The 22,189-nt window shown below is 51.7% G+C and overlaps 11 protein-coding genes across 13 annotated transcripts; 6 read left to right on the forward strand and 5 right to left on the reverse strand.

The window, feature by feature from the left end:
• Positions 1-177: 177 nt before the first annotated feature.
• AAFC00_000284 (uncharacterized protein) lies at positions 178-1,074 on the forward strand (the record flags this gene model as incomplete). The annotated part of the gene is made up of 2 exons (XM_069342314.1): positions 178-248; positions 333-1,074. 2 exons carry the CDS (start codon positions 178-180, stop codon positions 1,072-1,074), a joined length of 813 nt encoding a protein of 270 aa, XP_069200100.1.
• A 1,049-nt stretch (positions 1,075-2,123) lies between these two features.
• On the forward strand, positions 2,124-3,326 carry AAFC00_000285 (uncharacterized protein; the record flags this gene model as incomplete). Its single annotated transcript, XM_069342325.1, has 1 exon — positions 2,124-3,326. The coding sequence occupies one exon, from the start codon at positions 2,124-2,126 to the stop codon at positions 3,324-3,326; it is 1,203 nt and encodes a 400-aa protein (XP_069200101.1).
• Positions 3,327-3,913: 587 nt separating this feature from the next.
• Positions 3,914-4,490, reverse strand: AAFC00_000286 (uncharacterized protein; the record flags this gene model as incomplete). Its single annotated transcript, XM_069342335.1, has 2 exons — positions 3,914-4,436; positions 4,489-4,490. Coding segments are annotated over 2 exons (525 nt in total).
• Positions 4,491-6,520: 2,030 nt separating this feature from the next.
• Positions 6,521-7,684, reverse strand: AAFC00_000287 (uncharacterized protein; the record flags this gene model as incomplete). 2 transcript variants are annotated; one of them, XM_069342347.1, is made up of 1 exon in its annotated part: positions 6,521-7,684. In XM_069342347.1, one exon carries the CDS (start codon positions 7,682-7,684, stop codon positions 6,521-6,523), a length of 1,164 nt encoding a protein of 387 aa, XP_069200104.1. The 2 variants fall into 2 exon arrangements, with proteins under 2 accessions (XP_069200104.1, XP_069200103.1); XM_069342346.1 differs by having other exon boundaries at positions 6,521-7,498.
• A 915-nt stretch (positions 7,685-8,599) lies between these two features.
• AAFC00_000288 (uncharacterized protein) lies at positions 8,600-9,172 on the forward strand (the record flags this gene model as incomplete). Its single annotated transcript, XM_069342361.1, has 2 exons — positions 8,600-8,843; positions 8,928-9,172. 2 exons carry the CDS (start codon positions 8,600-8,602, stop codon positions 9,170-9,172), a joined length of 489 nt encoding a protein of 162 aa, XP_069200105.1.
• A 988-nt stretch (positions 9,173-10,160) lies between these two features.
• On the forward strand, positions 10,161-11,527 carry AAFC00_000289 (uncharacterized protein; the record flags this gene model as incomplete). Its single annotated transcript, XM_069342373.1, has 2 exons — positions 10,161-10,916; positions 10,979-11,527. 2 exons carry the CDS (start codon positions 10,161-10,163, stop codon positions 11,525-11,527), a joined length of 1,305 nt encoding a protein of 434 aa, XP_069200106.1.
• Positions 11,528-13,673: 2,146 nt separating this feature from the next.
• On the reverse strand, positions 13,674-14,741 carry AAFC00_000290 (uncharacterized protein; the record flags this gene model as incomplete). Of its 2 annotated transcripts, none has more annotated exons than XM_069342385.1 (2): positions 13,674-14,315; positions 14,364-14,741. In XM_069342385.1, 2 exons carry the CDS (start codon positions 14,739-14,741, stop codon positions 13,674-13,676), a joined length of 1,020 nt encoding a protein of 339 aa, XP_069200107.1. The 2 variants fall into 2 exon arrangements, with proteins under 2 accessions (XP_069200107.1, XP_069200108.1); XM_069342386.1 differs by having other exon boundaries at positions 14,364-14,606.
• A 2,166-nt stretch (positions 14,742-16,907) lies between these two features.
• On the forward strand, positions 16,908-17,772 carry AAFC00_000291 (uncharacterized protein; the record flags this gene model as incomplete). Its single annotated transcript, XM_069342408.1, has 3 exons — positions 16,908-17,246; positions 17,313-17,599; positions 17,655-17,772. The coding sequence occupies 3 exons, from the start codon at positions 16,908-16,910 to the stop codon at positions 17,770-17,772; spliced, it is 744 nt and encodes a 247-aa protein (XP_069200109.1).
• Positions 17,773-17,972: 200 nt separating this feature from the next.
• AAFC00_000292 (uncharacterized protein) lies at positions 17,973-19,508 on the reverse strand (the record flags this gene model as incomplete). Its single annotated transcript, XM_069342423.1, has 1 exon — positions 17,973-19,508. The coding sequence occupies one exon, from the start codon at positions 19,506-19,508 to the stop codon at positions 17,973-17,975; it is 1,536 nt and encodes a 511-aa protein (XP_069200110.1).
• Positions 19,509-19,945: 437 nt separating this feature from the next.
• On the forward strand, positions 19,946-20,791 carry AAFC00_000293 (uncharacterized protein; the record flags this gene model as incomplete). Its single annotated transcript, XM_069342433.1, has 1 exon — positions 19,946-20,791. The coding sequence occupies one exon, from the start codon at positions 19,946-19,948 to the stop codon at positions 20,789-20,791; it is 846 nt and encodes a 281-aa protein (XP_069200111.1).
• A 32-nt stretch (positions 20,792-20,823) lies between these two features.
• AAFC00_000294 (uncharacterized protein) lies at positions 20,824-22,075 on the reverse strand (the record flags this gene model as incomplete). The annotated part of the gene is made up of 2 exons (XM_069342446.1): positions 20,824-21,907; positions 21,963-22,075. The coding sequence occupies 2 exons, from the start codon at positions 22,073-22,075 to the stop codon at positions 20,824-20,826; spliced, it is 1,197 nt and encodes a 398-aa protein (XP_069200112.1).
• Positions 22,076-22,189: the final 114 nt, after the last annotated feature.

Genomic DNA, 22,189 nt, shown 5'->3' on the forward strand with positions numbered 1-22,189 from the left:
CAAGTGCTTCACATGTCATCGTTGGCCAATTCCCCTCTGTGCCCTGTATGGCAACTGTAATTGTGACTGTTTCGTCCGTGTACACAATCATCATCCCCGCAACACATTGTGTTCAAGTCAAATACAATCGATCCGCCGCAAGCAGCCGGACGAAACTAGCAGTGACAGAAAGCAACCATGGACACGGCCGTCGATCTTGCAGACATCTCCAAGGCTCTGGACCTTGCGAACATCCGCTTCCAATTGATGTAAGATATATATCGACGCCACCACTTCGGCAGATAAATTGTCATGTGCACATCCTGACGTGGACTCTTCCACACTTGCGACAGTCGGCTAGAGGACACTATAACTTTCCATCTCATCGAGCGCGTTCAGTTCCCCCTCAACTCGACCATCTATCGACCCAATGGCATACACATTCCCAATGAGCCAGACATCTCCCTCCTCGACTGGATGCTCCGAGAGCAGGAGCGCCTGCAGTCTCTCGTGCGTCGCTACCAGGCACCCGACGAGTACCCTTTCTTCCCCGAGGTTCTCCAAGAGCCGATACTGGCTCCCATCAAGTATCCCCGTGTGCTGCACGAGAACGATGTCTGCGTGAACGACCGACTCAAGGAGTCATATATCCACCACATCCTGCCGCCGGCGTGCGCCAAGTTCGATCGAGAAGAGCGAGGCGAAGCGCGAGAAAACTTTGGATCGGCCGCCACTTGCGATGTGCTCTGTCTGCAGGCATTGTCGCGGCGCGTCCACTTTGGCAAGTTCGTCGCCGAGAGCAAGTTTCGCACGGAGACAGAAAAGTTCGTCAAGATGATCAAGGAAAGCGACAGGGAAGGCATCGATCGCGCAATCACAAACCAGGCCGTCGAAGAGAAGGTCCTCGAGCGACTACGACTCAAGGCCAAGACCTACGGCACCGACCCCAGCATCGGTGCCTCGACCGCTGCTGCACATGGAAAGATTGATGTCGAGGCCGTCGTCGCCATGTACAAGGACTACATCATTCCTCTCACGAAGCAGGTCGAGGTCGAGTATCTGATGCAGAGACTCAAAGGCACCGAGTGGGAATAACGCGAAGCATCTTGATCTGTTTGTAGATACAAGAACTGCCAAACGCAAGTTCGATTACACACAGCTATCGGCAAAATACCATCCTACTATTGGCAAGACCTTCTTCGAGTATCTTGCTGTACCTGGGTTGATACCGTATCTTTATATACCTTTGCTGCGGCCAACGGAATTACGTCTGGGCCACCGCGTGTCACCGATATACAGTGTTCTCATGCGTTATCTGTTGCCACAATCTGCTCGCATTCGGTGTGCAGATATAGATAGAAGTGTGCACCGAGCAATCTACTAGGATAGGTCAACCTCTCTGTTACGCAAACAATATTTGTGTATCACAATTCTGCGGAGTCATACTTGTGGTGGGTTGTTCGCCTCGTTTGGCAGTTTCAAAGGTTTGTGAGTCATTGAATGGCTTGTAGTCTATAGATTCAACCATGTCACCAACCGCTCAGTTGACCGTCGCTTTTGCTACAACCATGGAGCCTCGAAGGCATGCTCTCTACAAGGGAATTAATCCACACCTGATCCGCGACATACCATCCTTTTTGAACGAGCTCAGGTGTCTCATCGTTGAAATGAGGGTGATGTCGAACGTACGGTTTCACCTTTTGCCATACGTCCTCAATTGGGGACAGATCTAGAGACAAGGTTTGTTTGAATTATTGATGGTTGAAGTATTGAGGTCGTTGCATTGGAAGCTGCAATTCGAGGGCACGGATACCTCCGAACTAATTCCTGTCAACCGCGAGACAATTCCTCAACTACCTCCCCGTCCCTTCTGTAATTGAGGTAATTGAATGGTTGCATTACTTGTATCTCCATACGGTGGTTGGTGGTCGCGTTGCGAGGGGACAGTTAAATGCAGGCTAGCGTAGTAGCCTAATCGATAACTATTTACATATTGTTTCAACACTATTCTTCCTTTTTTTTAGCACTTTACATAACTATATCGTACACCTCATCATACAGTCATCACGACCTTTATTGATCTGTTAAGCAGCAAGTCCCGATATCATCAAGTGGGAGTGTTTGATCCATTCCACCTTCTTATTATGCCTGGCGACGACCTAATGGAGCATGCGACTTCTTCGCATGACTTTTACGAACTCCTGGGTGTCACCTTCGAGACATCCGAAGCAGACATTCGTCGCGCATACCGCAAGGCTGCTCTCAAGTACCATCCCGACAAGAACGCCGGGAAGCCAGAAGTCGTCGAGAAGTTTCATCTCCTACAGATCGCCAACGATGTCCTCTCCGACCCGGCGGCCAAAGCCTTGTACGACAATACCATAAAAGCAAAGCGCGCCAAGGAGGAGCGTGAGCGGGGTTTTTCGGACAAGAGGAAGCAGATGATAGCTGATTTGGAGCGACGCGAGAGCGAAGGTCTCAAGCGCAAGCGAGGGGAGGACGAGGACGATCCCGAACTCGCCCGCATCGCAGCAGATGGTGCCAGGAGGGTCCGCGAGCTGCGGGAGAGGCGGAACAGAGAGATTAGAGAGGAATTGGAAGAATTGGACCGGTTGGACCGTGAGCGGAATGGACAGTCCACGCCTGCAGAACCTGAATCGCAAGGCGGCACCCAAGTCGACGACGTTGAGCGCTGTGTCAAGGTCAAGTGGGTACGAGAAGGCCTGGGAGCCGATATCGACAAGGATCGCCTGCTCGAGCTCTTTACCGCTTTCGGCCCCGTAGAGCATGTTCTGCTACTGAAAGACAAGAAAAAGAAACGGGGCGATCGCAAGGTGATGGTCGCTGCTGGAGCCATTGTCTTTTCCGACGTCGTAGGCGCTTATGCTGCGGTGGAAGAGTACAAGAAACAAACCGCGCCCGAGTTCGCCTTCTTCGACTCGATATACTGGGCTGGCAACAAAGAGCCGGACTTCCTTCAAAGACCACCATTCACCGACGCACCTGGGTCCAGTGCCGCCCCCTCAACCGCAAACAGTCCTTCGCTGTACGAGTTGACCAGGATCGGGTTGAAGATGGCCGAGAAACGGCGGTTGAAGGCACTGTCAAAGGAAACCCCTGAACCGGATGGAGCTCCAGCCACACCTTCGCAGAAGACTGGTGATGGGAAGACATCACGACACGTCCCCTCGTTCTCTACCTACAAGAAACCACAGGCCTCTACGCATGAGGAGATGTACGCCGCCAAGTCCAAAGAGGCAGAACGACGAGCACTGATAGAGCAGATCAAAGCGGAGGACGCTGCAGAAGACGCTGCAGCAGAGGCCGAGAAGCAAAACGCTGAATAAGACGAGGATCATTCAACAGAAGCCGCTATTCACTTTTCACGATTACATGAACAAAGATACCCCTTACAGCGATCCTTTTTCAAACAGCTTCCGATCAACCCTGAGGTATAGCAGTCCACACTCTTTTAGCTAGAACCCATTTTACAGAAACCGACATTCACTTCCCACGATTACATAAACAAAGATACCCCATACAAAGGAGCTCATATTTGGTTAATGATCCCACAATGAATATGCAATAGCTCCTCCCATGAATGGTCGAATGGTCTTCTATTCTTCGAAGACTCACTAATGACTGATCAATGATTCCTCAATAAGTAGTGAACGACTAACGCATGAAATGTCAATGAACCCTTAACGGATTGTAGATGACCACCTAGTGAATGGTCAATGACTGTCTAGTAAGCTGTTGATGACTGCTGAGCGAAAAGTCAATGACTGAAAACGAGCTCCTTCATACAGCGATCCTTTTTCAGACAGCGGTCGATCAACCCTGAGATATACCAGTCCACACTCTTCTAGCTAGATTCTGTTTTACATGATTATATCCTGTCTAATTCCCCTTTCCATCTCGCCATGTCTTCCAATTACAGGTTCAGGCGAGAGTTGATGGCCTTACCAGCGAACCAGAGCAGACGAATGCAAGTGACGTTGCCGACCCAGAACAGAACCGAGCGCACGGCGGATGCACCAGCGGTGGTGTTGGTGGCATAGACAAAGGTATAGGCGATTCTGCCGAGGGTGTAGATCAGACCGTACTTGTTGACAGTCTGGTTGTCGAGGCCAGCGGCGACGGCGAGACAAAGGGCGGCCACGATGTTGGGGTAGTTCTCGATGTTGTTCTGGTGCGCGGCCTCGATCCTCCTGAGGCGGTCGAGCTGGACCTGTGTGATCTTGCCGTCGCGCACGGCACGCTCCGCTCTCTCGCCCAGGTCACGGCGAGGGGTGATGTTGTTGTCAATGCCGAGGAGCTTTCGCTGCATGCGAGACGAGGAGAAGATGTGAGCGAAGAGGAAGTTGGCGATCAGGAAATGACCTGCATAATTGGGGATCTGGGCATGCTGGAATGCAGAGGCGGTACGGAGACCGAGGTTTGTCAAGAAATCGGGCCTGAACAGGGTCAGAAAGATGGTGTTGACCTTGTAGGTGGTCTGTTACTTACATGTTCGTGTCTTGCCTGAGGCGTCAATGGACTGAATATGGACCGAGGTATTGAGAACAAGAAACAGGGAGGGCTTGTCTGTCCTTATTGCTTTCGCGACAAACGGTACCGCCTTTTTGCTACAGACTCGACCTCGGTGTCTTGGTGAAACCTTGTCGTGACGAATTGACGTCATGCATAGCTCTTTCACAGTTAGAGGCAGCAAACCTCTATCTCTAGTAGATACACCAACATCATCACAACAATTCATTCGGTCATACGACCTTCAGTACCTCAGTCAACTTGATCAACATGATTACGAGCATTCCACGCCAACTGCAACAAGACAACCCTGAAAAAAACACTGATGTGCTAGCGACGGAGAGAATGTCTATGAAACCTAGCTCTTCTGCTATTATTTGTTGCTGGTGTAAAAACCAGGAAAACTCATCGTCGTGGTCTCGTTCGATTTGAAGTACTCATTTAGTTTCTCAATAATAAGTATTTATCATGTATCGTGTAATTTGCAAGTACAAGCCCATCTCTACTACGTCACAAATGGCACGGAAATCTTGGTGCGAAGGACTCAGTCTATAAGTGAACGATCGGGAGACAAAGAGAACAAAGAAAGATATGAGAAGAGTGAATCAAGAGATGACTTACACGATTGCGATGGCTCAGATGTTACATTTTGCAGAAAAAGCTATAAACCTACCGGAAAAGACAATTGATGAACAACGCCTGTTGCCCTCAAGGACCCGCTGATGTAACGACAATTCGTTAACAGTATACCAAACAGGACTCACTCGTGCTCTCAAATTGTGGCGCGTAAAAGGGGCAGCTGCTTAGAAAAGGAGAAGCACCATGTCTTACCTTCGCGACAATGCTCGGCGCTGGCAGAACACCGTCCGAATGCTAAAGACCTGTCATGTTCACCCGTCGTCTCCCAGATGTTGAAATGAACGAGGTTCGGGGGTCCCACAACTACATCGCGGCTTATGTTCGAGAAGATGCTGTCGCGCCTTGATCCTTCCTTCAAGACGTTGAGGTCCAAAGGAGGTTGAAGTACTGGCGGTGTCGTAGTTTGAGTTTTCGACATATATATCTGCTTGTTGTCAATAACCGCTACGAAGCATCGTCCCATCGACCTACTGAGAGAAGGGCGGTTGGTCGAAAACGGCTGCATGTCTCCTGACACGCCCATTGAAGTGTCCGCTGTCGAGTTTCTGTACTTGGTCTTCGGTCTGCTTTGAGGTGACAGATTTGTCTTCAGACGATGTATCGTTAGAAATAACGGATTCCTGATCACTTCTGCCAGCAGAAGATGACAATGCTTGCGAAGAGTGACCCATGCGGATGCAGCGAGGGCAATACTCATACTTTGCGACTACTCCAAGATGCTGACTATCTTCGCATCCTTTGCTGCTTCCAGGCATCGTGTCTGCACGTACGCATCGCTCAATGAAGATCGGGTCAGTACCGTAGTGCTTGCAGGAGTGATAGAAAGCTTCTTGAATGTAACACATGATGAGGCCGGACTCTCAGCCGTGATGAATCTCTCGACTACCTGTCGTGCTAGATCTCTCGAATCTAGTGGGACAAAGTAAATTAAGTGAATCGAGAAATCCAATACTTATCTGCTGGCCGTGCAACAAAGTAAAGCAACACAGATGGAAAGTATAGCATCTCACTTCTCGGTATTTATATTTGTGCTGAGTGTGATTGTGAGCATCTTGCATGTCATTGTCAATTTGACAAAGACTTATTTCTTTGTTGACTTGGAAGAAAAACAAAGCAGTTTCGGCAACTCTCCTTTGTGTTTTCCACCCACTTTCGTAAGGACTGGAAAGCGGGTATGGCTCGAACGTGAGCACAGGATGTGTCCAAAAAATGAGACTCTGGAGAGTCTGGTATCGTCAATGAAACCATCGAGATCATGATGCTTGGGCGTAGTGACGAGGTGCCGAGTTCAGTCGCTCATGGGTGTTGTCCGGTGTTCTTGCCAGCTCATAATCACAGATGTGTCGTCGTACCGATCTCTGAGTCACTTCTCTCATGATAACAGCTCCTCGTCACCCACTTCGGCGTTGGTATAGCCACCTCTAATGTCTTTCCAAGCCCGCGAGAATATATCCTGCTCTGGTGAATCTTTCCATGCCCATGTGATGCAATAATGCCTTCCAAGTAGCTTCCATTCCTCGATCTCATCTAACCATTCTAGGCGCTCGACGCGCTGCCTCTCCAGGTCAGCAAGCCATGCTTCCTCAGCATGACCGTAATAGATGTCCTCGATAGACCTGGCACCCTGGCCTGCATCAAATCCAGCTTGCTTCAGCCTAAGTCTCTGCGCAGCTAGACTGTAGTACTTCTTTACAGTTCGCAATTCGATGCCCCGTGAACCAAGATTTTGCACCATGGTCTTGCCAAAAGAGTCGTAAGGACGAACAGGCTCATATAGGATGATGCTGGACGGCCCCTGTAACAACGTTTGAAGGGTAGACAATATTTTGGCAGTTGATTCAGGTGCAATGTAGCAAAGGCAGCACTCGCTCAGTACAAGGGTCGGAAGTTTTGGGTCAAGATTGGGAAGAGTCGGCAATGTTGACGGAGCTACGAGTTCACGCAGGTCGATAGGGTGGATGTTCAGAGTCGGGCTGTACAGTGCCGTCTTCTCGGCATTGATTTCAAGCGAGGAAGGCTCGGTCAGAGATTGTGTTATCGTATCTTTCAACAAAGAGGATTGTTGTATAATGGCGATCTTGGTAGCAGTATTAGAAGCGAAATCAAGCTCATGGTAAACCAAGTTGGGGCGGGCTCTGCGAAGGAAACGTGTATCCGAGCCTGCTCCAAGAGACACTATTTGCTTTCGTTCACTCAGATCCGTTGCAAGGAAAGCATCGACAAGGCGGTCGATGCCTGTTGTTCTGACATAAGTGCCTCGATTTATTATGGGATACTTTCGGGGGATGGGTTGTGTGACGAAGCTCCGAGCAAATTGATCATCTAGATAGTTCAAGGCCACTGCACTCATCCGGGACTGACTTGCGTCGTTGTCTGTCTGCTGAATCACTGCATCCCGTTTCGCCTCACTGTCTTGTTGTGTGACCACATGGTCAGGATCGGCAGGAGGACCTCTTCGCCTTGCAAGACCTCTCAAGCCACCACGCTGGCCTCGCAAGCTGTTTAAATTAGGGATCTGTGAAGCTTGCCCAGACATTGCAGTAGAGTGAAGAGTAAGTCGGCAGCAGGTGTTATATATATGTATATAACCTCGGACAATGTTGCTGTCCGGCCCTTGGAAGATCATCGAAGTTGAGGGGCGGTGAACTTGATATAGACGTGGGGGCTTGGCATAGTTTGCCACCGTTCGAGATCGGAGTAGTTCACAAAGAGCAAGCACCAGCAATTTCCTCCAAACATAGAGAATACGGAAGGGGTGATGAATTATAGATGGTTACAAGATCTGTCGCAAGGCTTCAAGTTCATCCAGCCTTCTCGACATTTTCCAGGACCGGTTTTGGATATGAAAAAGTGGAGAAAATTGAGAGAGTGAGAGTATGATCTCAAAGTATTTGTGTAGATAAGAAACTATCACTACTAGCCAGAGACCGGCAAGAGATTTTCAATCCCCTCGTCAATACTACTATTACCAAGTGTCCCGTCTCCCTCCTACAAATCTGTACTTAAACTCCCGCCCAAAAGCAAACGCAATGGTGTACACAACATTGAGGTCAATTTCCAGCAGGACAGGGTCCCGCCGAAGGATGACCCCTCACTGCAGCCGCAAACACACCCCCACATGACGTATGACTCTTCGAAGCAGGCATCACAGCAACAAAGAAGCGAGTGAAACCGTCCTTTTCTCCAACAATACCCTGTGTCTCTGTTTGTTTCCATCTAGCCATCTTTACATGACATATACGCAGCTCACATACTACCGATAAGGAAGGCTGTCATCTGCATGCTAAGAAGGAGCATCACTACCACCAAGTCGCATCTCTCGCCCATAGCTGTTTACAGTAAAGCAATACCAAGGATATCCAATCACAGCGCCAACAGTCGACAACCTCTAAGATTTCAGGGCCATCATCTATTCCGCCCCTTCAGCAGCAACAGCAAAACCCTAGCAAAGATGTCCTCCGACGACGCCTACGCCTCGTTCCTCGAGAAGGCCAACCAAGACACTTCTTCGTCGACCACGCAACAAGCGAAGAAAGACACGGGCTTCGCGCAGACGAAATCAGTCGACACGGATGTGCCCGCGCAGCTGAAGAGTGTTACTGGCGAGTCTTCAGAGCTGTTCTACATGTCTGAGACGGATGAGCCGTTCGAGGCTGTTGCACTCGGGTTTGAGAAGGGGGCCGAATTGAGTGTTGGTCCGTTTCCCTCTTCCACTTTACTCTACCTATTACTGTGATATATTCTTGAATGAACAAGGCTGATTGACTTTCGTACAACAGATGCATTCGCGAAACTCATCGGGACAAAAAGCAGCGACATCGAAGAGTCGTCTCTCTCCTCGTGGAACGTAAAAGGCGCATACAACGATGTCGTCGATGCCGTTAAGAAAGCAGTGGGAGGAGGAGAGGTGGGCATAAAGGTCTTCAGAGTCGCCCATGAAAGCACGAGGTGCGAATATTTCGTCGTCGGCGTCAATTCCCAGGGCGCTGTTGTCGGTGTCAAGGCCAAGGCTGTCGAGACTTGAGTTTGTTTCCTTTGATATGCGTTTAAGATAGGCAAGATCTAGAGCGGGAGGATGGGAGACGGTGCGCCCCTTCTAAGGACGAAGCGCGTTGATTTTGATGTTGACAAGACAGATCTACTTTTGGATCGTCTGATACCCACTTTACTAATGTCACACGCTGGTTTTTGCTACGGCGTAGCAATGACTTCTTGCACTTTGCCTCGACATGATTACCTTGCATGACTGCTTCTCCCGCCAAAATGAAGACTGACCCTCGTCGCAATTTGACTCTTGCGTCTCAGATACGCGGCACTCTGTATAGAAGTAGGCTCTGATAATTCACCGAGGCTGTATCTGTGCGAAGATCATGCACGATTGACAACCAATTAGGAGCACAGCACCGCAGATCTCTTGTATATTGCGCGCATTCAAAGTGTCGTATAGCAAGCGCAAGGCAAACACCATTGGCAGAACAAAAATCACGAATATGACCACAGTCTGCATACGAGACGCCGCTTGATTGTATTCTAGATGATACGATCACTGGTAGTCACAGGCGGGATCTTGTGTACAGTCCAAATCGTCGCAGTGGAGACGTGCCTGAGACGGATGATCACTTAATGGGGACGTCTTGGCAAGTTGTCTTTTGATCAACCTCTATTGTTTATTGCGGCTCACATTAGTAAAGTGTTCAGTACGGAGTATACATGTATGTGACAAAGGATGTATCGTCGTCTCTTCATTTACTTATCGTGCCGACTTAATTCATGACATGCACATCATACGTCTGTCATCTCATACAACGTCATGTATCATGCGTCTGCATGTGCCATTCCACCAAAGCGCCAAAGAGACAACGTGCCAGCTCAAACCCCACTTCCTGCCCAAAGTTGTTTTTGGTGATTTAGTAAGGTGGTAATTACCTAAATCACGATTGTCCACCTTTTGATTTAACTCATCATAATTGGACATTTCTCCCAAAGAGGTCGGATATAATTAGTTCACACGCATGTCATCATCTTCGGAGAAACCAGAGCCGTCGTCGTCGTCGTCCTTTCCGTTGTTTCAATCGCCTTCTTCCGCACTTCCTTCCGCTACAACACCTCCTTCTTCTTCCGCATTAGGCAACGCTAGAAACAACAGACACAAACCGCACAAGCACAACGACAGTAGCAGTGTTAACAACAATTACGCACTAGAGGACGACGACGACGGAGAACAACAGAAAAGTCCCCACGAGGACCAAAGTGGTCATAAACACGAAAACGACGACAACAACAACAACCACAAAGCATCAGGTTCACTCTTCAGCCACCTAACCTACCCAATCTCATACACGACATCTGCTCTCCTGCGCCGACTATCAGAAGACTCGGCGCCCACTCCTCTCGCCCGCGCCCTGAGCGCAAACTATAACGGATCCATGTTCGAGATGCGTTCCTCATCGTCCACAACAGCCACAACGTCATCTCTCTTCAATCCTCCCCATCGCACACATTCCCCCTTTCAACCTCCGCCTCTGACGCCGCTCACGTTGTCTGGGTACAAGGAAAGCACGGGCGCGAGAGGCAGGCTGCTAAGTCGAGCTCTAGCGGAGGAGATTCGGTTGTTGGTTCCTTCGAGGTTGCAGCTAGTGGATGAGTGGGAGTTGAGATATAGTCTTGAGCAGAATGGGAGCAGTCTCAAGAGTCTGTATTCTGCGACTGGGGAATTAAGGGGAAAGAGGGGAGGCTTTGTTGTTGTCGTAAGAGATGGAGGTGGCGGAGTGAGTTCTGCTTTTCATCCACCAGAAGAAGAAAACCAAAAATCTAACAAAATCTTGCCTAGATCTTCGGCGTCTACCTCTCAGACGCACCCTACCCACAAGCGCACTACTACGGCACCGGCGAGTCCTTCCTCTGGCGCGCGTCTCGACTCCCTAACCTTCCAGACCTCTCATCGCTACCCCCGCCCCCATCAGCCGACACGACGAACATGACACGCAGCACGACCATCGGCGCGCACCTGTCCCGAAACTCATCCTCTGCGTCGTTCGCATCCCTGAGCAAACACCCTGATAATACGAAATCATCGTCATCGTCAACAGGAGGCGGAGGAGCAGGAAGCAACAGCACAGGGAACACAGAAGGCACTAACACGCCCGAGAGGATACGGTTCAAAGCCTTCCCTTACACCGGCGAGAATGACTTTGTGCTGCTTTGCCAGCAAGGGTTTTTATCTGTAGGTGGTGGAGATGGAAGGTATGGGTTATGGCTCGATGACACGCTGGCTCGGGGGATCAGTAGTCCGTGTCCGACTTTCATGAATGAGAAATTGAGTGATGAGGGGGAGAAGTTTGGCGTGTTAGGGGTAGAGGTTTGGTATCTCGGTGCTTGAGCAGCCCTTTTGGCAAGGAGGATAGACGATGGGAAGGAAAGGGATATCCAGAGAGTCGAGATTCTCTATTCTTCTCTTTCTCTCAATCAGGAACCAAATACATTGGCTGAAAGTCTCCCAACAAGAGAGTAACTAATTGTTTCTATACATTGATGGCATATTTATCTTTTATTTTTGAGACGGATCGGACTTAATCACGGTGCCGAACCCCTAAGTGAAGCCGGTGAATGGAGACACAAACACCACTCAAAGCTCAGGCCCGACGACCTCCTGTTCTGCTCCCTGGGGCTCCTCTTGGATGAAGAAATAGGCTATACACAAGGAGCAATTGCAGCTTCTGGTATACAAGGCATTGTGCTGAATGTGGCGATGAATCTGAAGGTCCATGGCAGTGAAATGGACATGGTCGACGGTGCATTGACTGCAGGTGAAAATAGTCGCCGAAGGAAAAGGAGGCAGAGCAATGAGCTTTGTCCAGGACCTGGGATTGGACGCGTCGAGACCGGGGATGATTTGTGGTGCATGGACTTGGTCCGCAACCGCCACTTCTATACCGCCGGTCAGATCACCACCGGGACTATTGCCAACGACCGAATCTTCTCTGTCCGGATAGATATCGGGGATTGAGAAGGGAGCATAGACAGACTCGTCATCGACATCATCACCATAACCATCGATGTCTCTGTCCCCGCTGACACTTGTTGTATTGAGGCTCGAAGTCCAAGAGTCTCCCGGGTGTTTGGTCTTTGTATGACGATTAAGCAGCCACTGACGAGCGAATCCGGCATCACAGAATGGGTGCTGGCAGCGATAAGGCTTTTCTCCCGTGTGCGTCCGCATGTGCTGCCTCAGGTTGAAGTCGCATGAGTGTGTGGAGCCACAATGTGGGAATGGACAAGACAGCGTTTTGCGATTGTTGTAAGACGAGCCGCGAGTGCGAGAACTACGTGTGCGAGCCCTGGAATCGCTTGTGGCGGAGTGGCGGCGGGTCCGGCTTGTCGTGGTCATTTTCATGTTCCTCTTGGACGGTTTACTCGAAGTCGCCTTGGTCAGGATAAGATGCAGCGTCAAGCTGTGAGTCGAAGTTGTCGTGAGCTATAGAAGAAAGTGCTGGAATCTTAACAACGATCTCTCGCCGAGGTGTCGAGTATGTTGTTGTTGCGCCTGGTTTTCTGGGGAGCAAAGAACAACCCAATTGCATAGAACAAGGTGATATAAATCAGGATTGGACATATTGGAATCTGGTGGTGAACGTCGAGAGTGTTGCGCTCACCTCGGATAGTAGACCAGCCTTTTGAAATAACACCGCGACGGCCTTTCACCCTTTGGCTACATTTCGTCTCTCCGAGTACACTAGTCCTCTTGCAACCCGTGGAGGGTGTTTGGCCGCCCTCGTCTACATTGTTCGATCAAGGTATGAGACATTCAAGGAGAAGAATTCGAGAACAAAGTCCAGTCATACAAACACGAATGAAATGATATTGACCAAGTCGACTTCTACCTTCATGATGAAGCCCAACAGTTATCCTTGCTCACTTGGAAGATGAGGATAACAGCGGAATGACAGTGGCCAACGGAAGTGGCCTCTACACCCTGTAACCACAACGGAGCCTAGGCTTGTCTAGAAACGAAGACGATAATTCCATTGTTGATGACCTGGAGTAGCCTCTACAAGGTAGACCACTTGTTGGACCGAATCGCCTTGATTGTCGACGGCTGGGGCTGGTTGACTGGAAGAGACAAAGCGCCGGACAATGGGGAATCCGACAAGGAAACCAAGGCTTTGTCGACATCCATCAGGTATCGTCACTCTCTGTTGTTCTTTGTCGAGTGTGCCCTTTGAGAACTTATCTTCATTCGGACGTTTGAGACAGGTCTCACCCATTTTCTTATCTTTCAATAAGTGTATCTTTTCTTGGAATCTATCGCATCGCCATTCATCTGTGCTTCGTGGAGCTTGCGCTCAAAGTTGGGTTTTTTGTTGTGCTGTTCGTAAGATTGTCCCTTTGTGGGGATGAAACACGCTCGGCTTTCAGTCTTATGCAAACAAAGGATGATGACTCTCGACACTGATACTTCGCAATGAACAAAGGCGATAACAAAACCCTTTGTGCATGTGTCGCGAGGTCAATCTGAGCCGTCGATTTCACTCGCCGTTCTCCATCAGCCGCTGCGTCTCGATCTCGGCCTGCAGCTCTTCGACCGTCAACGGTGTCTTTCTTCCGGTCCATCTCTGGGCCTCTTGTTCAGCAAAGCCAGTCATGCTTATCAAGGCCACGACTAGAAACCCCAATTCTTCTCGATCGACATCAAAGACCTCCCACCACTCATCCCCAGGCAGCTTTACGCCAGTCTCCTTGGATGCTAGATAGATGGCAGAGGTGGCAATCGCATGAGGCTGATGGGTAAGATAAACGCATTGGGGACTGAGCAGAGCTATGTTCAAATATGCAAAAGCTCTCTTGGCCAGCGCAATCCCCTCTTCAGGTGCAGAGAATACTTCTAGAGTTTGCAGATAATTGATGCATAGTGTATACGGAAGAGCAACGTGGGTCTGGTATCCGAGGACTCGTAAAATGTGAGCTTCGTTCTGGACTAGGGATGTGAGAGCATCCTGGTATGTCCCTTCAGGTAGAAAGGAATCTGCAAGAGTCACTTTGCTCAAAGACTCCAAGGACAGATTTTGTGGAAGCTTGTACAGATACCAAAGAACAGACAGCAATTGACGAGGGCTGACTGCATGAGCAGATGGCTTTGTCACCAAGTAAATGGTCGCAGAAGCGATGTCCTGAAGGTGATCAGCATTCGCCGATGCGTTATAATGCTTATGACTTACCATGGCACTGTGCTGCGTAAGACTTCCACCTTCAGGACCCACCCAAAATCTGGTGAAGATTATGATAGCTTCCGCGATTACTTCCTGAGGTAGACGCAGAAGTACGCCGGCTGTCTGAATCAGCTTACTTGATTCATAGCGGACGGACTCCTCAAGCTCAGGAGGAACTCCATCAATCTGCGATGCAGACGTTTGTAGCTGCTTGGGTGTAGCAATCGGATTAGTCAAATGCGACAGCTCCATCCTGTTCAAGTTCCATTCTTCACAATTGTCGGTTCCGGTACTGCATGAGGTGGACTTGTGGTTGGATCGCTCGAAGCGCGGGGCTTCGCCGAGACCGAATTCTTGGCGCAAGAGCGCTCGCGATTTACAGTACATGAAACAACCATCTCTATAAGTGACCGCTATCTAGTGGACTTCCTTTCGTTCTGTCTCATGATTTGTATCCCATCGCAAGTGTTGGCGCCACTTGTGTGAGGCAATAAGGTATTGTATTGAATATTGTGATTACGTTCAACTGCCATTCCATCTTTCGCCTTGTGAACAACATGAGTTGAAGAATATACGAGGGCTGGTAAGGCGCATGGTCAATGGACCTTTAAGTAGACCTGTGCGAAGTCTGAAAAGCCGACGAGGGCGAGTAGTGCACACTCCCATCCTCGCGAGTAGACTCAGATGTTGCCCATGCCCCCTCCTTTTCCTGACGAGTAGACGAGGGCGGATAAGACACAAGCTCATTATACTCTTCGCGAGCGCGAGTAGAGCCGCGAGACCATTTGTCAGGCTCGTAATAAATCGGGATTGCGGGAAACAGTCGTTGATGCTCTACCATTGCGAGGGCCTTCATCCTCTCCTTCTGACGATAGCGAAAGTCCCTTTTCGCATGTCCATCGTCTTTCTGGATTTCAGCGATGGTTTTCTGCTTGAGTTCCGAGTCCAAGACGTCGCTTCCCCAGACGATGTCCCATGTCTCCGAGGCGGAGTCCCATTCCATCTTTGGACATTGGGCAAAGACAGCGGCCCATCTCCGCTGCATGAATCGCTCGTTCAGCTCTCGGGGCCTGGCGGTTTGATCGGCCATGAAGTAGATTTCGTCCGGGGTCTTAGCATCGGACAGGCCCAGTTGTTGTGTGAGGATAGCATCTCTAGAGTTGGCGTATCCTCTGCTGGGTTCGAGTACCGGGGTGGCCTTTACTCTCCGCACGACAGGTTCATAAGGTAGTAGGCCTGTGGCGCGCCGGCGGAGCTCCTCCCATGCGTTGGTTTCGAGGGGTGGCAGAGTGCGGTCGAGCATGGTGGCATACCATTCCTTTGTCAAGTTCTTGACTCTCTTCATTGGCAGGGGCCGGTTCCAGACATTTTTCGAGGGAATGTCTGGCTTAAGGGAGCGTGGATTAGGGCGCGTGATTTCAGGGACGGAACTGCGCATCTGCGAGGACAACAGGGCTTTGAGTTTGTTGGTGAGTTTAGGCAGTTCGAGGTGCTTAGCTTCGGCGTCGAATCTCGCAGGCCAGAGTCCAGCAAAAGTAGCGTCCTCCTCCTCTGAATTCTTCTTTTTCTTTTGCTGCTTTGATGCTGCTTCCGGGACAGAGACAGACGCGGGTTCACCGTCGAGGATGGAGTCGTCCTTGAGCAGCGGAGCCATCAGCTCGTGGCGTCTCTTGCCGGTGCGGCCATAAGTCATGTGCAAGACTTTGGCGACAAGCTTTAGTTGTCCACGGTTGGCTCTGTATATCTCGGAGAGGGCCTTTCTGGCCTTTTGCACGGCGCGAGGCCTGCGACCATAGGTCAAAGTGATTGAATGCTGGCGGAGTTGATGGTCGCGGAAGCGATCGCCGATGTGGGCAGCAATGTACTTGCGAGCGTGAGGGTCTGGCAGATACGAGGCTTCGCGCAGGAGGTGGCGGTAGAGGTGGAGTGCTTCCAATTGCTGGTTCACACTAAAAAGTGGATGGTTGAAATGATCCTCGACGTCAACATAGACCTCTTCGAAATGTTGCTTGGAACGCTTAGAAACGTATACAGCAGGAACCCAGGTATCCGGACGGGTGATGGGGATTTCTCCCTTTCCTTCGCCTTCGGAGGTAATGAACGGGGTGTGCTCCTCGTCGGAGTAATCGATGTAGCCGGAGGAGGAGGAGGAGGAGGAGGAGGAGGAGGAGCAGCGGGCGGAGGACGAGTGCAAGAGACGCAGATGAGAGGGCCGTAAGACGAAGGGATTAACGCATCGTCTGCTGATGGAGAGACCTACCCGCAGCGTGGGCAGGTAGGATGAGTATGCCATCACATCTGGCTGTTGAGTTGATCAGTCAATCAAGCACTGTTGCGTGGACAGCAAAAGTGAATAACAATAATGACGCAGCTAATTCGATTAAACCGAGTTATTTCTGATGATTTGTAGCCGGCAATCAGCCGTACAACGCCTCGCTGCGGAAGCCAGAGACATCCCCGAACATTTATTGGAGATGACCGGAGCTCTTGGAACTATCATCAGTGATTTCCGCATTCGACAACTTTGAGACGTCAGGCAGCGCTTGCGGCAAGATGGCAGCTTCAGCAAGTAAAAGCAGCAAATCGCTGGCCATCAGCCATCCCATCGAGGGACTCGACGAGCCTCTGGCCCAGATCTACACTCACATCCACCCGCTGGTCATCCTGGGTGTCTTTTACTTTCAGTTCGACTCGCTTGTGAAAAAGCCCCTCGAGAGTCTACCGAGGACAGCGATCGCTGTGGCACTCCTCCAGGTGCTGTATGTTTGCCTGTGCATCCCTGGCAGCAACTATGCTTCGCTGCACCCCAACAAGGGAAAGGCAGGGCCAAAGAAGAAGGCTGCCGCCAGTCACAGCAGCCACGCAGAGCCCGGCATCGGATTCAGACTAGTCGTATGTAGATACCTATGCCCCATAACACAGCTCTGGAGAGGGAGACTGAAATGCTGACTCCCGTAGCCTGCCTTCCTGTCCCTCGTCCTCTCGGTCTCCCTCGGCGCACCCGTCATTGCCGCCGCATTGATCCTGTTCGGTGCACCCATCACGACGCATCAACTGTACACTGTTCTCTGCGGTCTACACATCTCTCTGCTCGCCGTGCTGCCGCTGTTCTATGTTCACGGTGTCGATCAGCCCAAGTGGATGCAAATTGCTGCTCTCAACGCACCCGTAGACGAGGTCTTTGGAGCCTCGTCAGGCACGTTGGTCGGAGCTTGGATCGGTGCGATTCCCATCCCATTAGACTGGTAAGTTGATGCTTTAGCGACACTGTAGTATTCGTTCGCACGCTGACTTGCCAAGGGACCGCGAATGGCAAAAGTGGCCCATCACCATCATCACTGGAGCGTATATCGGATACGCTATCGGAAAGATGCTGGGTGGTTATGTGTTCAGAGGATCGAGGATCAAGATGTTATAAGAGTGACCAGATTATAGCCGAGTCTCTGAGATCTGAAGGACATGCAGCAGATACGAACAAAGATCAGGAGATATAATACTTCATCTAGACAGAGCCCTGCTCTCTATCAATCGAATGCCACTGAAAGTACTCAAGAGCAATCGAGAAAGGCGCAGATATGCAGAGAAAGAGTTTATTGGAATCTAGCCGGTTCTTGTACTCTATGCCTCTGCTCCCTCCCCCTTCATTGTCGTCTCGTATCTCTTTCCTCTAAACGCCCAGACACCCCAGTTGCCAGCCGAGACATCCTGAGGATCCAGATCGTTGAGGTCCCATCTCAGAGATCTGAACCTGTTCTCGCCTGGTTTGAGCAGAATATCGACTTCGCCGCCGACCGTGTCGTGAACCCAGTCCATGTCGCGCTGCATGTCGTACTCGGTGTATCCCGTGCAGATGATGGGCACTTTCGTCTCGAGCAGGGGTTGGATGGACTGTTCCCATTCGTGGGACGAGGCCGGGTGGCCCAGACCCGGATGGTAGAGCATGAAGCAGTCAAAGTAAGGGTCGTAAGGGGCGAAATGCTGCGTCTGGTGCAGGTTGTGGAAGTACTCGACGTAGGTGGATATCTTCATCTGGCCGCCCAGACGGTCTTCGACGATGGCGCCGTAGGGGTTCGAGGGAGTGCGCTCGGGCAAGGGAAACTCGGCGTCGCGATTTGCCATGCTCTCCGGTCCGATAAAGATCAGATGGAACGAGGCGCGAGGGAAGAGGTAGGTCAGCTGAATCCAGACCTCGCGGGGGAGGGATGACTCGGCTCGCGCGCCGAGGATAAAGAGACGCACGGGCGGAGGGTTGGGACGGAGACCCTTGATGCCGTCGCCCGCGCCGGACTTGGGAGGGTGCAGCGTGTATCGCAGAGCAGAAAAGGACTTGATGCCCTCGGCGGTCAGGCGCGCGTCGCCTCTCATGCTGTAAGGGGAAAGCTCGTGCAAGACACTGCCGGCGGTGATGGGATAGGTCAAGAGTCTCGTGGCCTGTCTCAGATTGCGTTCCTCGTTGATGGCATTGAACTCGCGCGAGTAGAGAAAAGTGTCCCAGTTCATCATGTTGACCTGAGCCTCGTCGATCTGCGGGCCGGGATACTCGAATTCGGGGAAGAAGCGGCCGGAGACCAAGTCGTGGTCGTCCTCGTTGATCTGACGCAGCGTGTCGCAGATCTCCAGATGGGTCTCGTAGTCGTCGACGAAATGCTCTTCGCTGCAGGACACGGGGATGCCGCAGTCCGGGCACTCGTACCTCACGTGCGCTGGGGGCTGAGCGCCGGCCTTTCTGCTCTCGAGGTCATGGGGAGAATCTGGCTGACGGGTCTGTTGGTGGTCTGGATGAGAACAGTAGGCATTCTGCTTGATGAAAGCAGCTCTGCGGCGGATCATGGGCGAGGGCGAGTCGGAGAAGGAGTGGAAGAGGTTGTTCGGCCGGAGCAGCAGACGTGAGCGGTCGTCGACGTTTGAGTTTGCAGCAGCGGCAGCGGCAGAAGACTGAGCCGAGTACGACTGACTCTCTCTTGCCAGGTCGACCTGCTGTTTGTGTTTCGGCGTGGTGGAGATGCGGCGTCTCGGAGGAGCGAGTTGACTGGGTGCCGAAGGGTGTTTGATCGAGGAGCGGGAGAAGGATCGAACCGACGAGGGAGTCTTTGCAGATGAGTTTGTTTGGCGGATGAGGCAGCGCCAGCAGGCCGAGGATGATCTCGAGGCCATGTTGTGTCTGTGATCTTGCTGTTGTCGTTGCAACTGAAGGTCTTGAGGGTCGATCAAGGTAACGAAGGAGAATAAGAATACATCATCGACTGCATCTTTACATTCGGCAGCAGCCCTCTCGGAGCTCGGACCATCAGATTCTTGGTGCACCGGGAAACTGGTGACAGGAAAAGGCAGCTGCGGATTCGAGTCGGAGGGCGCGGGGGAGAGGCTTGGCATCGACGGCAGCGTTCCTTCCCCAGATCTACTCTACGTTGTGTTCTCTGTACCTGCATAATTCACTCTCACTCGACCACCTACACATTCAACCTCTGTTTCGGGCTACATCACCGTTTCTTGACTCCAGCAATCGTAGGATCCTCGAGCACTCATCAAGGTCATAACATACCTTATGCCAAAGTGAAAGGAAAGGAGCTGAACACAAAACCACAACGACCATGGCATCACCACAAGCGGCAGCGGCCACTCTCCAGCGAACAACACCAACATCCTCAACAGCACCGACCACAGGCCCAACGGCGCCGACGACGACGGCAAACACCACAGCCGAAACGAACACAACAGCAACAGCAACAACAGATGTCCCCGCGACCTCAAATTCCGACGACGGCCTGTCGCGCCGGCCACGAGACGCGCGCCTGATCCACCTGATCCTGTCGGCGCAAGGCATTCACAGCTACCAAGAGCGCGTACCACTCCAACTGCTCGACTTCGCCTACCGCTATACATCCTCGGTACTATCGGACGCGCTGCGCCTGTCAGCCGAAGGCTACACATCCTCAACGACGACTACAACAACGACGAAACGAGGTGGAGGAGGCGGTGGTGGCGGCGCAGACGCTGCTGCCGCGGCTGCGGGATCGGACATCACCGTGAACTCTCTGCGTCAGGCCATCGCGAGTCGTCAGGACTACCATTTCCACGGCGCCCTGCCCAAGGATTTCATGCTCGAACAGGCGAGCGAAAAGAACAGGATCGCCCTGCCCAAGATCGGCAAGAGCTGGGGCGTGCAGCTCCCGCCGGAGAAGTACTGTCTCACGGGCACGGGGTGGAGCCTGAAGGATATGTGGGACAGCGATGAAGAGCAGGACGGAGAAGACGAGGACGGTCGGAACGGTCTCGGTTCGGGCGCTGAGAACGGGCTTCATGGCGCTAATGGCACGAATGGCACTGCCTCTTCGAAAAAGGACGATGGTGACGAGAGGGAAGATGAGGGAATGGATTCTTTCGAGGATGTGTTTGGGGGTTCGGCGGATCAAGACCAGGATATGGCTGATGTTTGAAATCTCAGGAAAGGAAAATCTATCTGAAGCCACTACGTGCCTCTCAACCTGCCCCACTCGGGCGCCACGCTGACCGTCCCCTCGTCTTGATCCATAACCTTGCCTCGATCCCACTCCCTGCCCTCACCGGCTTTATTCCAGCGCACGTCAGCGTCATCCATGACCCTCTCCCCCGTTGTTGGGTCGACTTTCTGACTCGACCACTTGCGCACTTCTTCGTCCGTGAAGCCGGCCGCCCGCAGGCGATCAGCGCCTTGTTGACGCCATTTGTTCCTGTCACGCAGGGCTTCCAGGGCATTGTCCCAGTCGTCGCCTGCAATGCCGTCGAGGTCCACGTCGTCGGGGTCTTGGTCCTGGGTCGGATCATAGTTTGAGGAGAAATGCGTGTCGATTGTGGACGAGTTTAAAGTGCCACGACCTTTGGAGCGGATAGGCGGCGGTGGGGCAGGCCCGAGGATGGCCTCGAGAGGATCGGAGTCTGATGCTGGTGAATGGCGGCGGCGGTGGGATTTTGATGCTTCTGGCGAGGCGGAAGAGCGTGTGGTCCTGCGGGTGGTCTTTGAGCGCTCCTGGGATTCAGAGCGGTCGCTGTGACTGTTGCGATGATGATGGTGGTGATGGTGGTGGTGACGATGTCCACGGTGTCTATCCCGATCTACTGGCGATGATGTGCGGGAACGCGATCTTTCTCTTGTCCTTCTCTTTGTTTGGTGACCCGAGCGTCGTGAAACGGACTCGGGACTCCTGCTACGGCTACGGCGCCGATGGGACCTTTTTGTGTCTGTCTCGTCGTCATGTCTGCTGCTCGGGTGCTTTCTTTTCGTCTTGGATTCTTCTACTTCGTCCTCTGAGACTCGGCGCCTTTTGGTGGGAGGCGGCATAGCAGGGCCAGTGCCATCGTATCTCGCCCTAGCAGAATACAGCCGTTGTTCAGGTCTTGCTTTATTGTTCGCCGCCGCCCGTCTCTGCACCCTTTCTTGCTCCCGTAGCTTGTTCAATCTTGCGCGCGACTCTTCGGCCTCTCTGGCCAGCAGAGCAGCGTTGTGCGTGTCGGTATCACGGATCAGGTTCTTAAGAAAACGCGTGTTTGGCTTGAGAGCAGCCGAGCCGTTCGGTCTCCAGGATTGTTACAACGAGTCCAAGAATAAGGATAAGAAGAAGTTGTACTTACCTCTTACTCGACAGACTCCCGAGACCGAGATTGGTTGCCGCAGATGAGTTGGCTTTTGCATTTCTCTTGAGTAGCTCGGCTACAAAATCATCCGAATAGTCGTCGCCTGGCATAGTTATGTCGGCTGCCTTGCAGCATTTCGATGGATGGAAAGTATTGTCTCCATCAAGGAGCCTGGAAGATAAAGACACTATGAGCGAGTGACGTCGATCCGGGGAAGGGTCTGG

This window comes from Neodothiora populina, assembly GCF_041146345.1.
Source record: "Neodothiora populina strain CPC 39397 chromosome Unknown canker_contig_11, whole genome shotgun sequence".
NCBI lineage: Eukaryota > Fungi > Ascomycota > Dothideomycetes > Dothideales > Dothioraceae > Neodothiora > Neodothiora populina.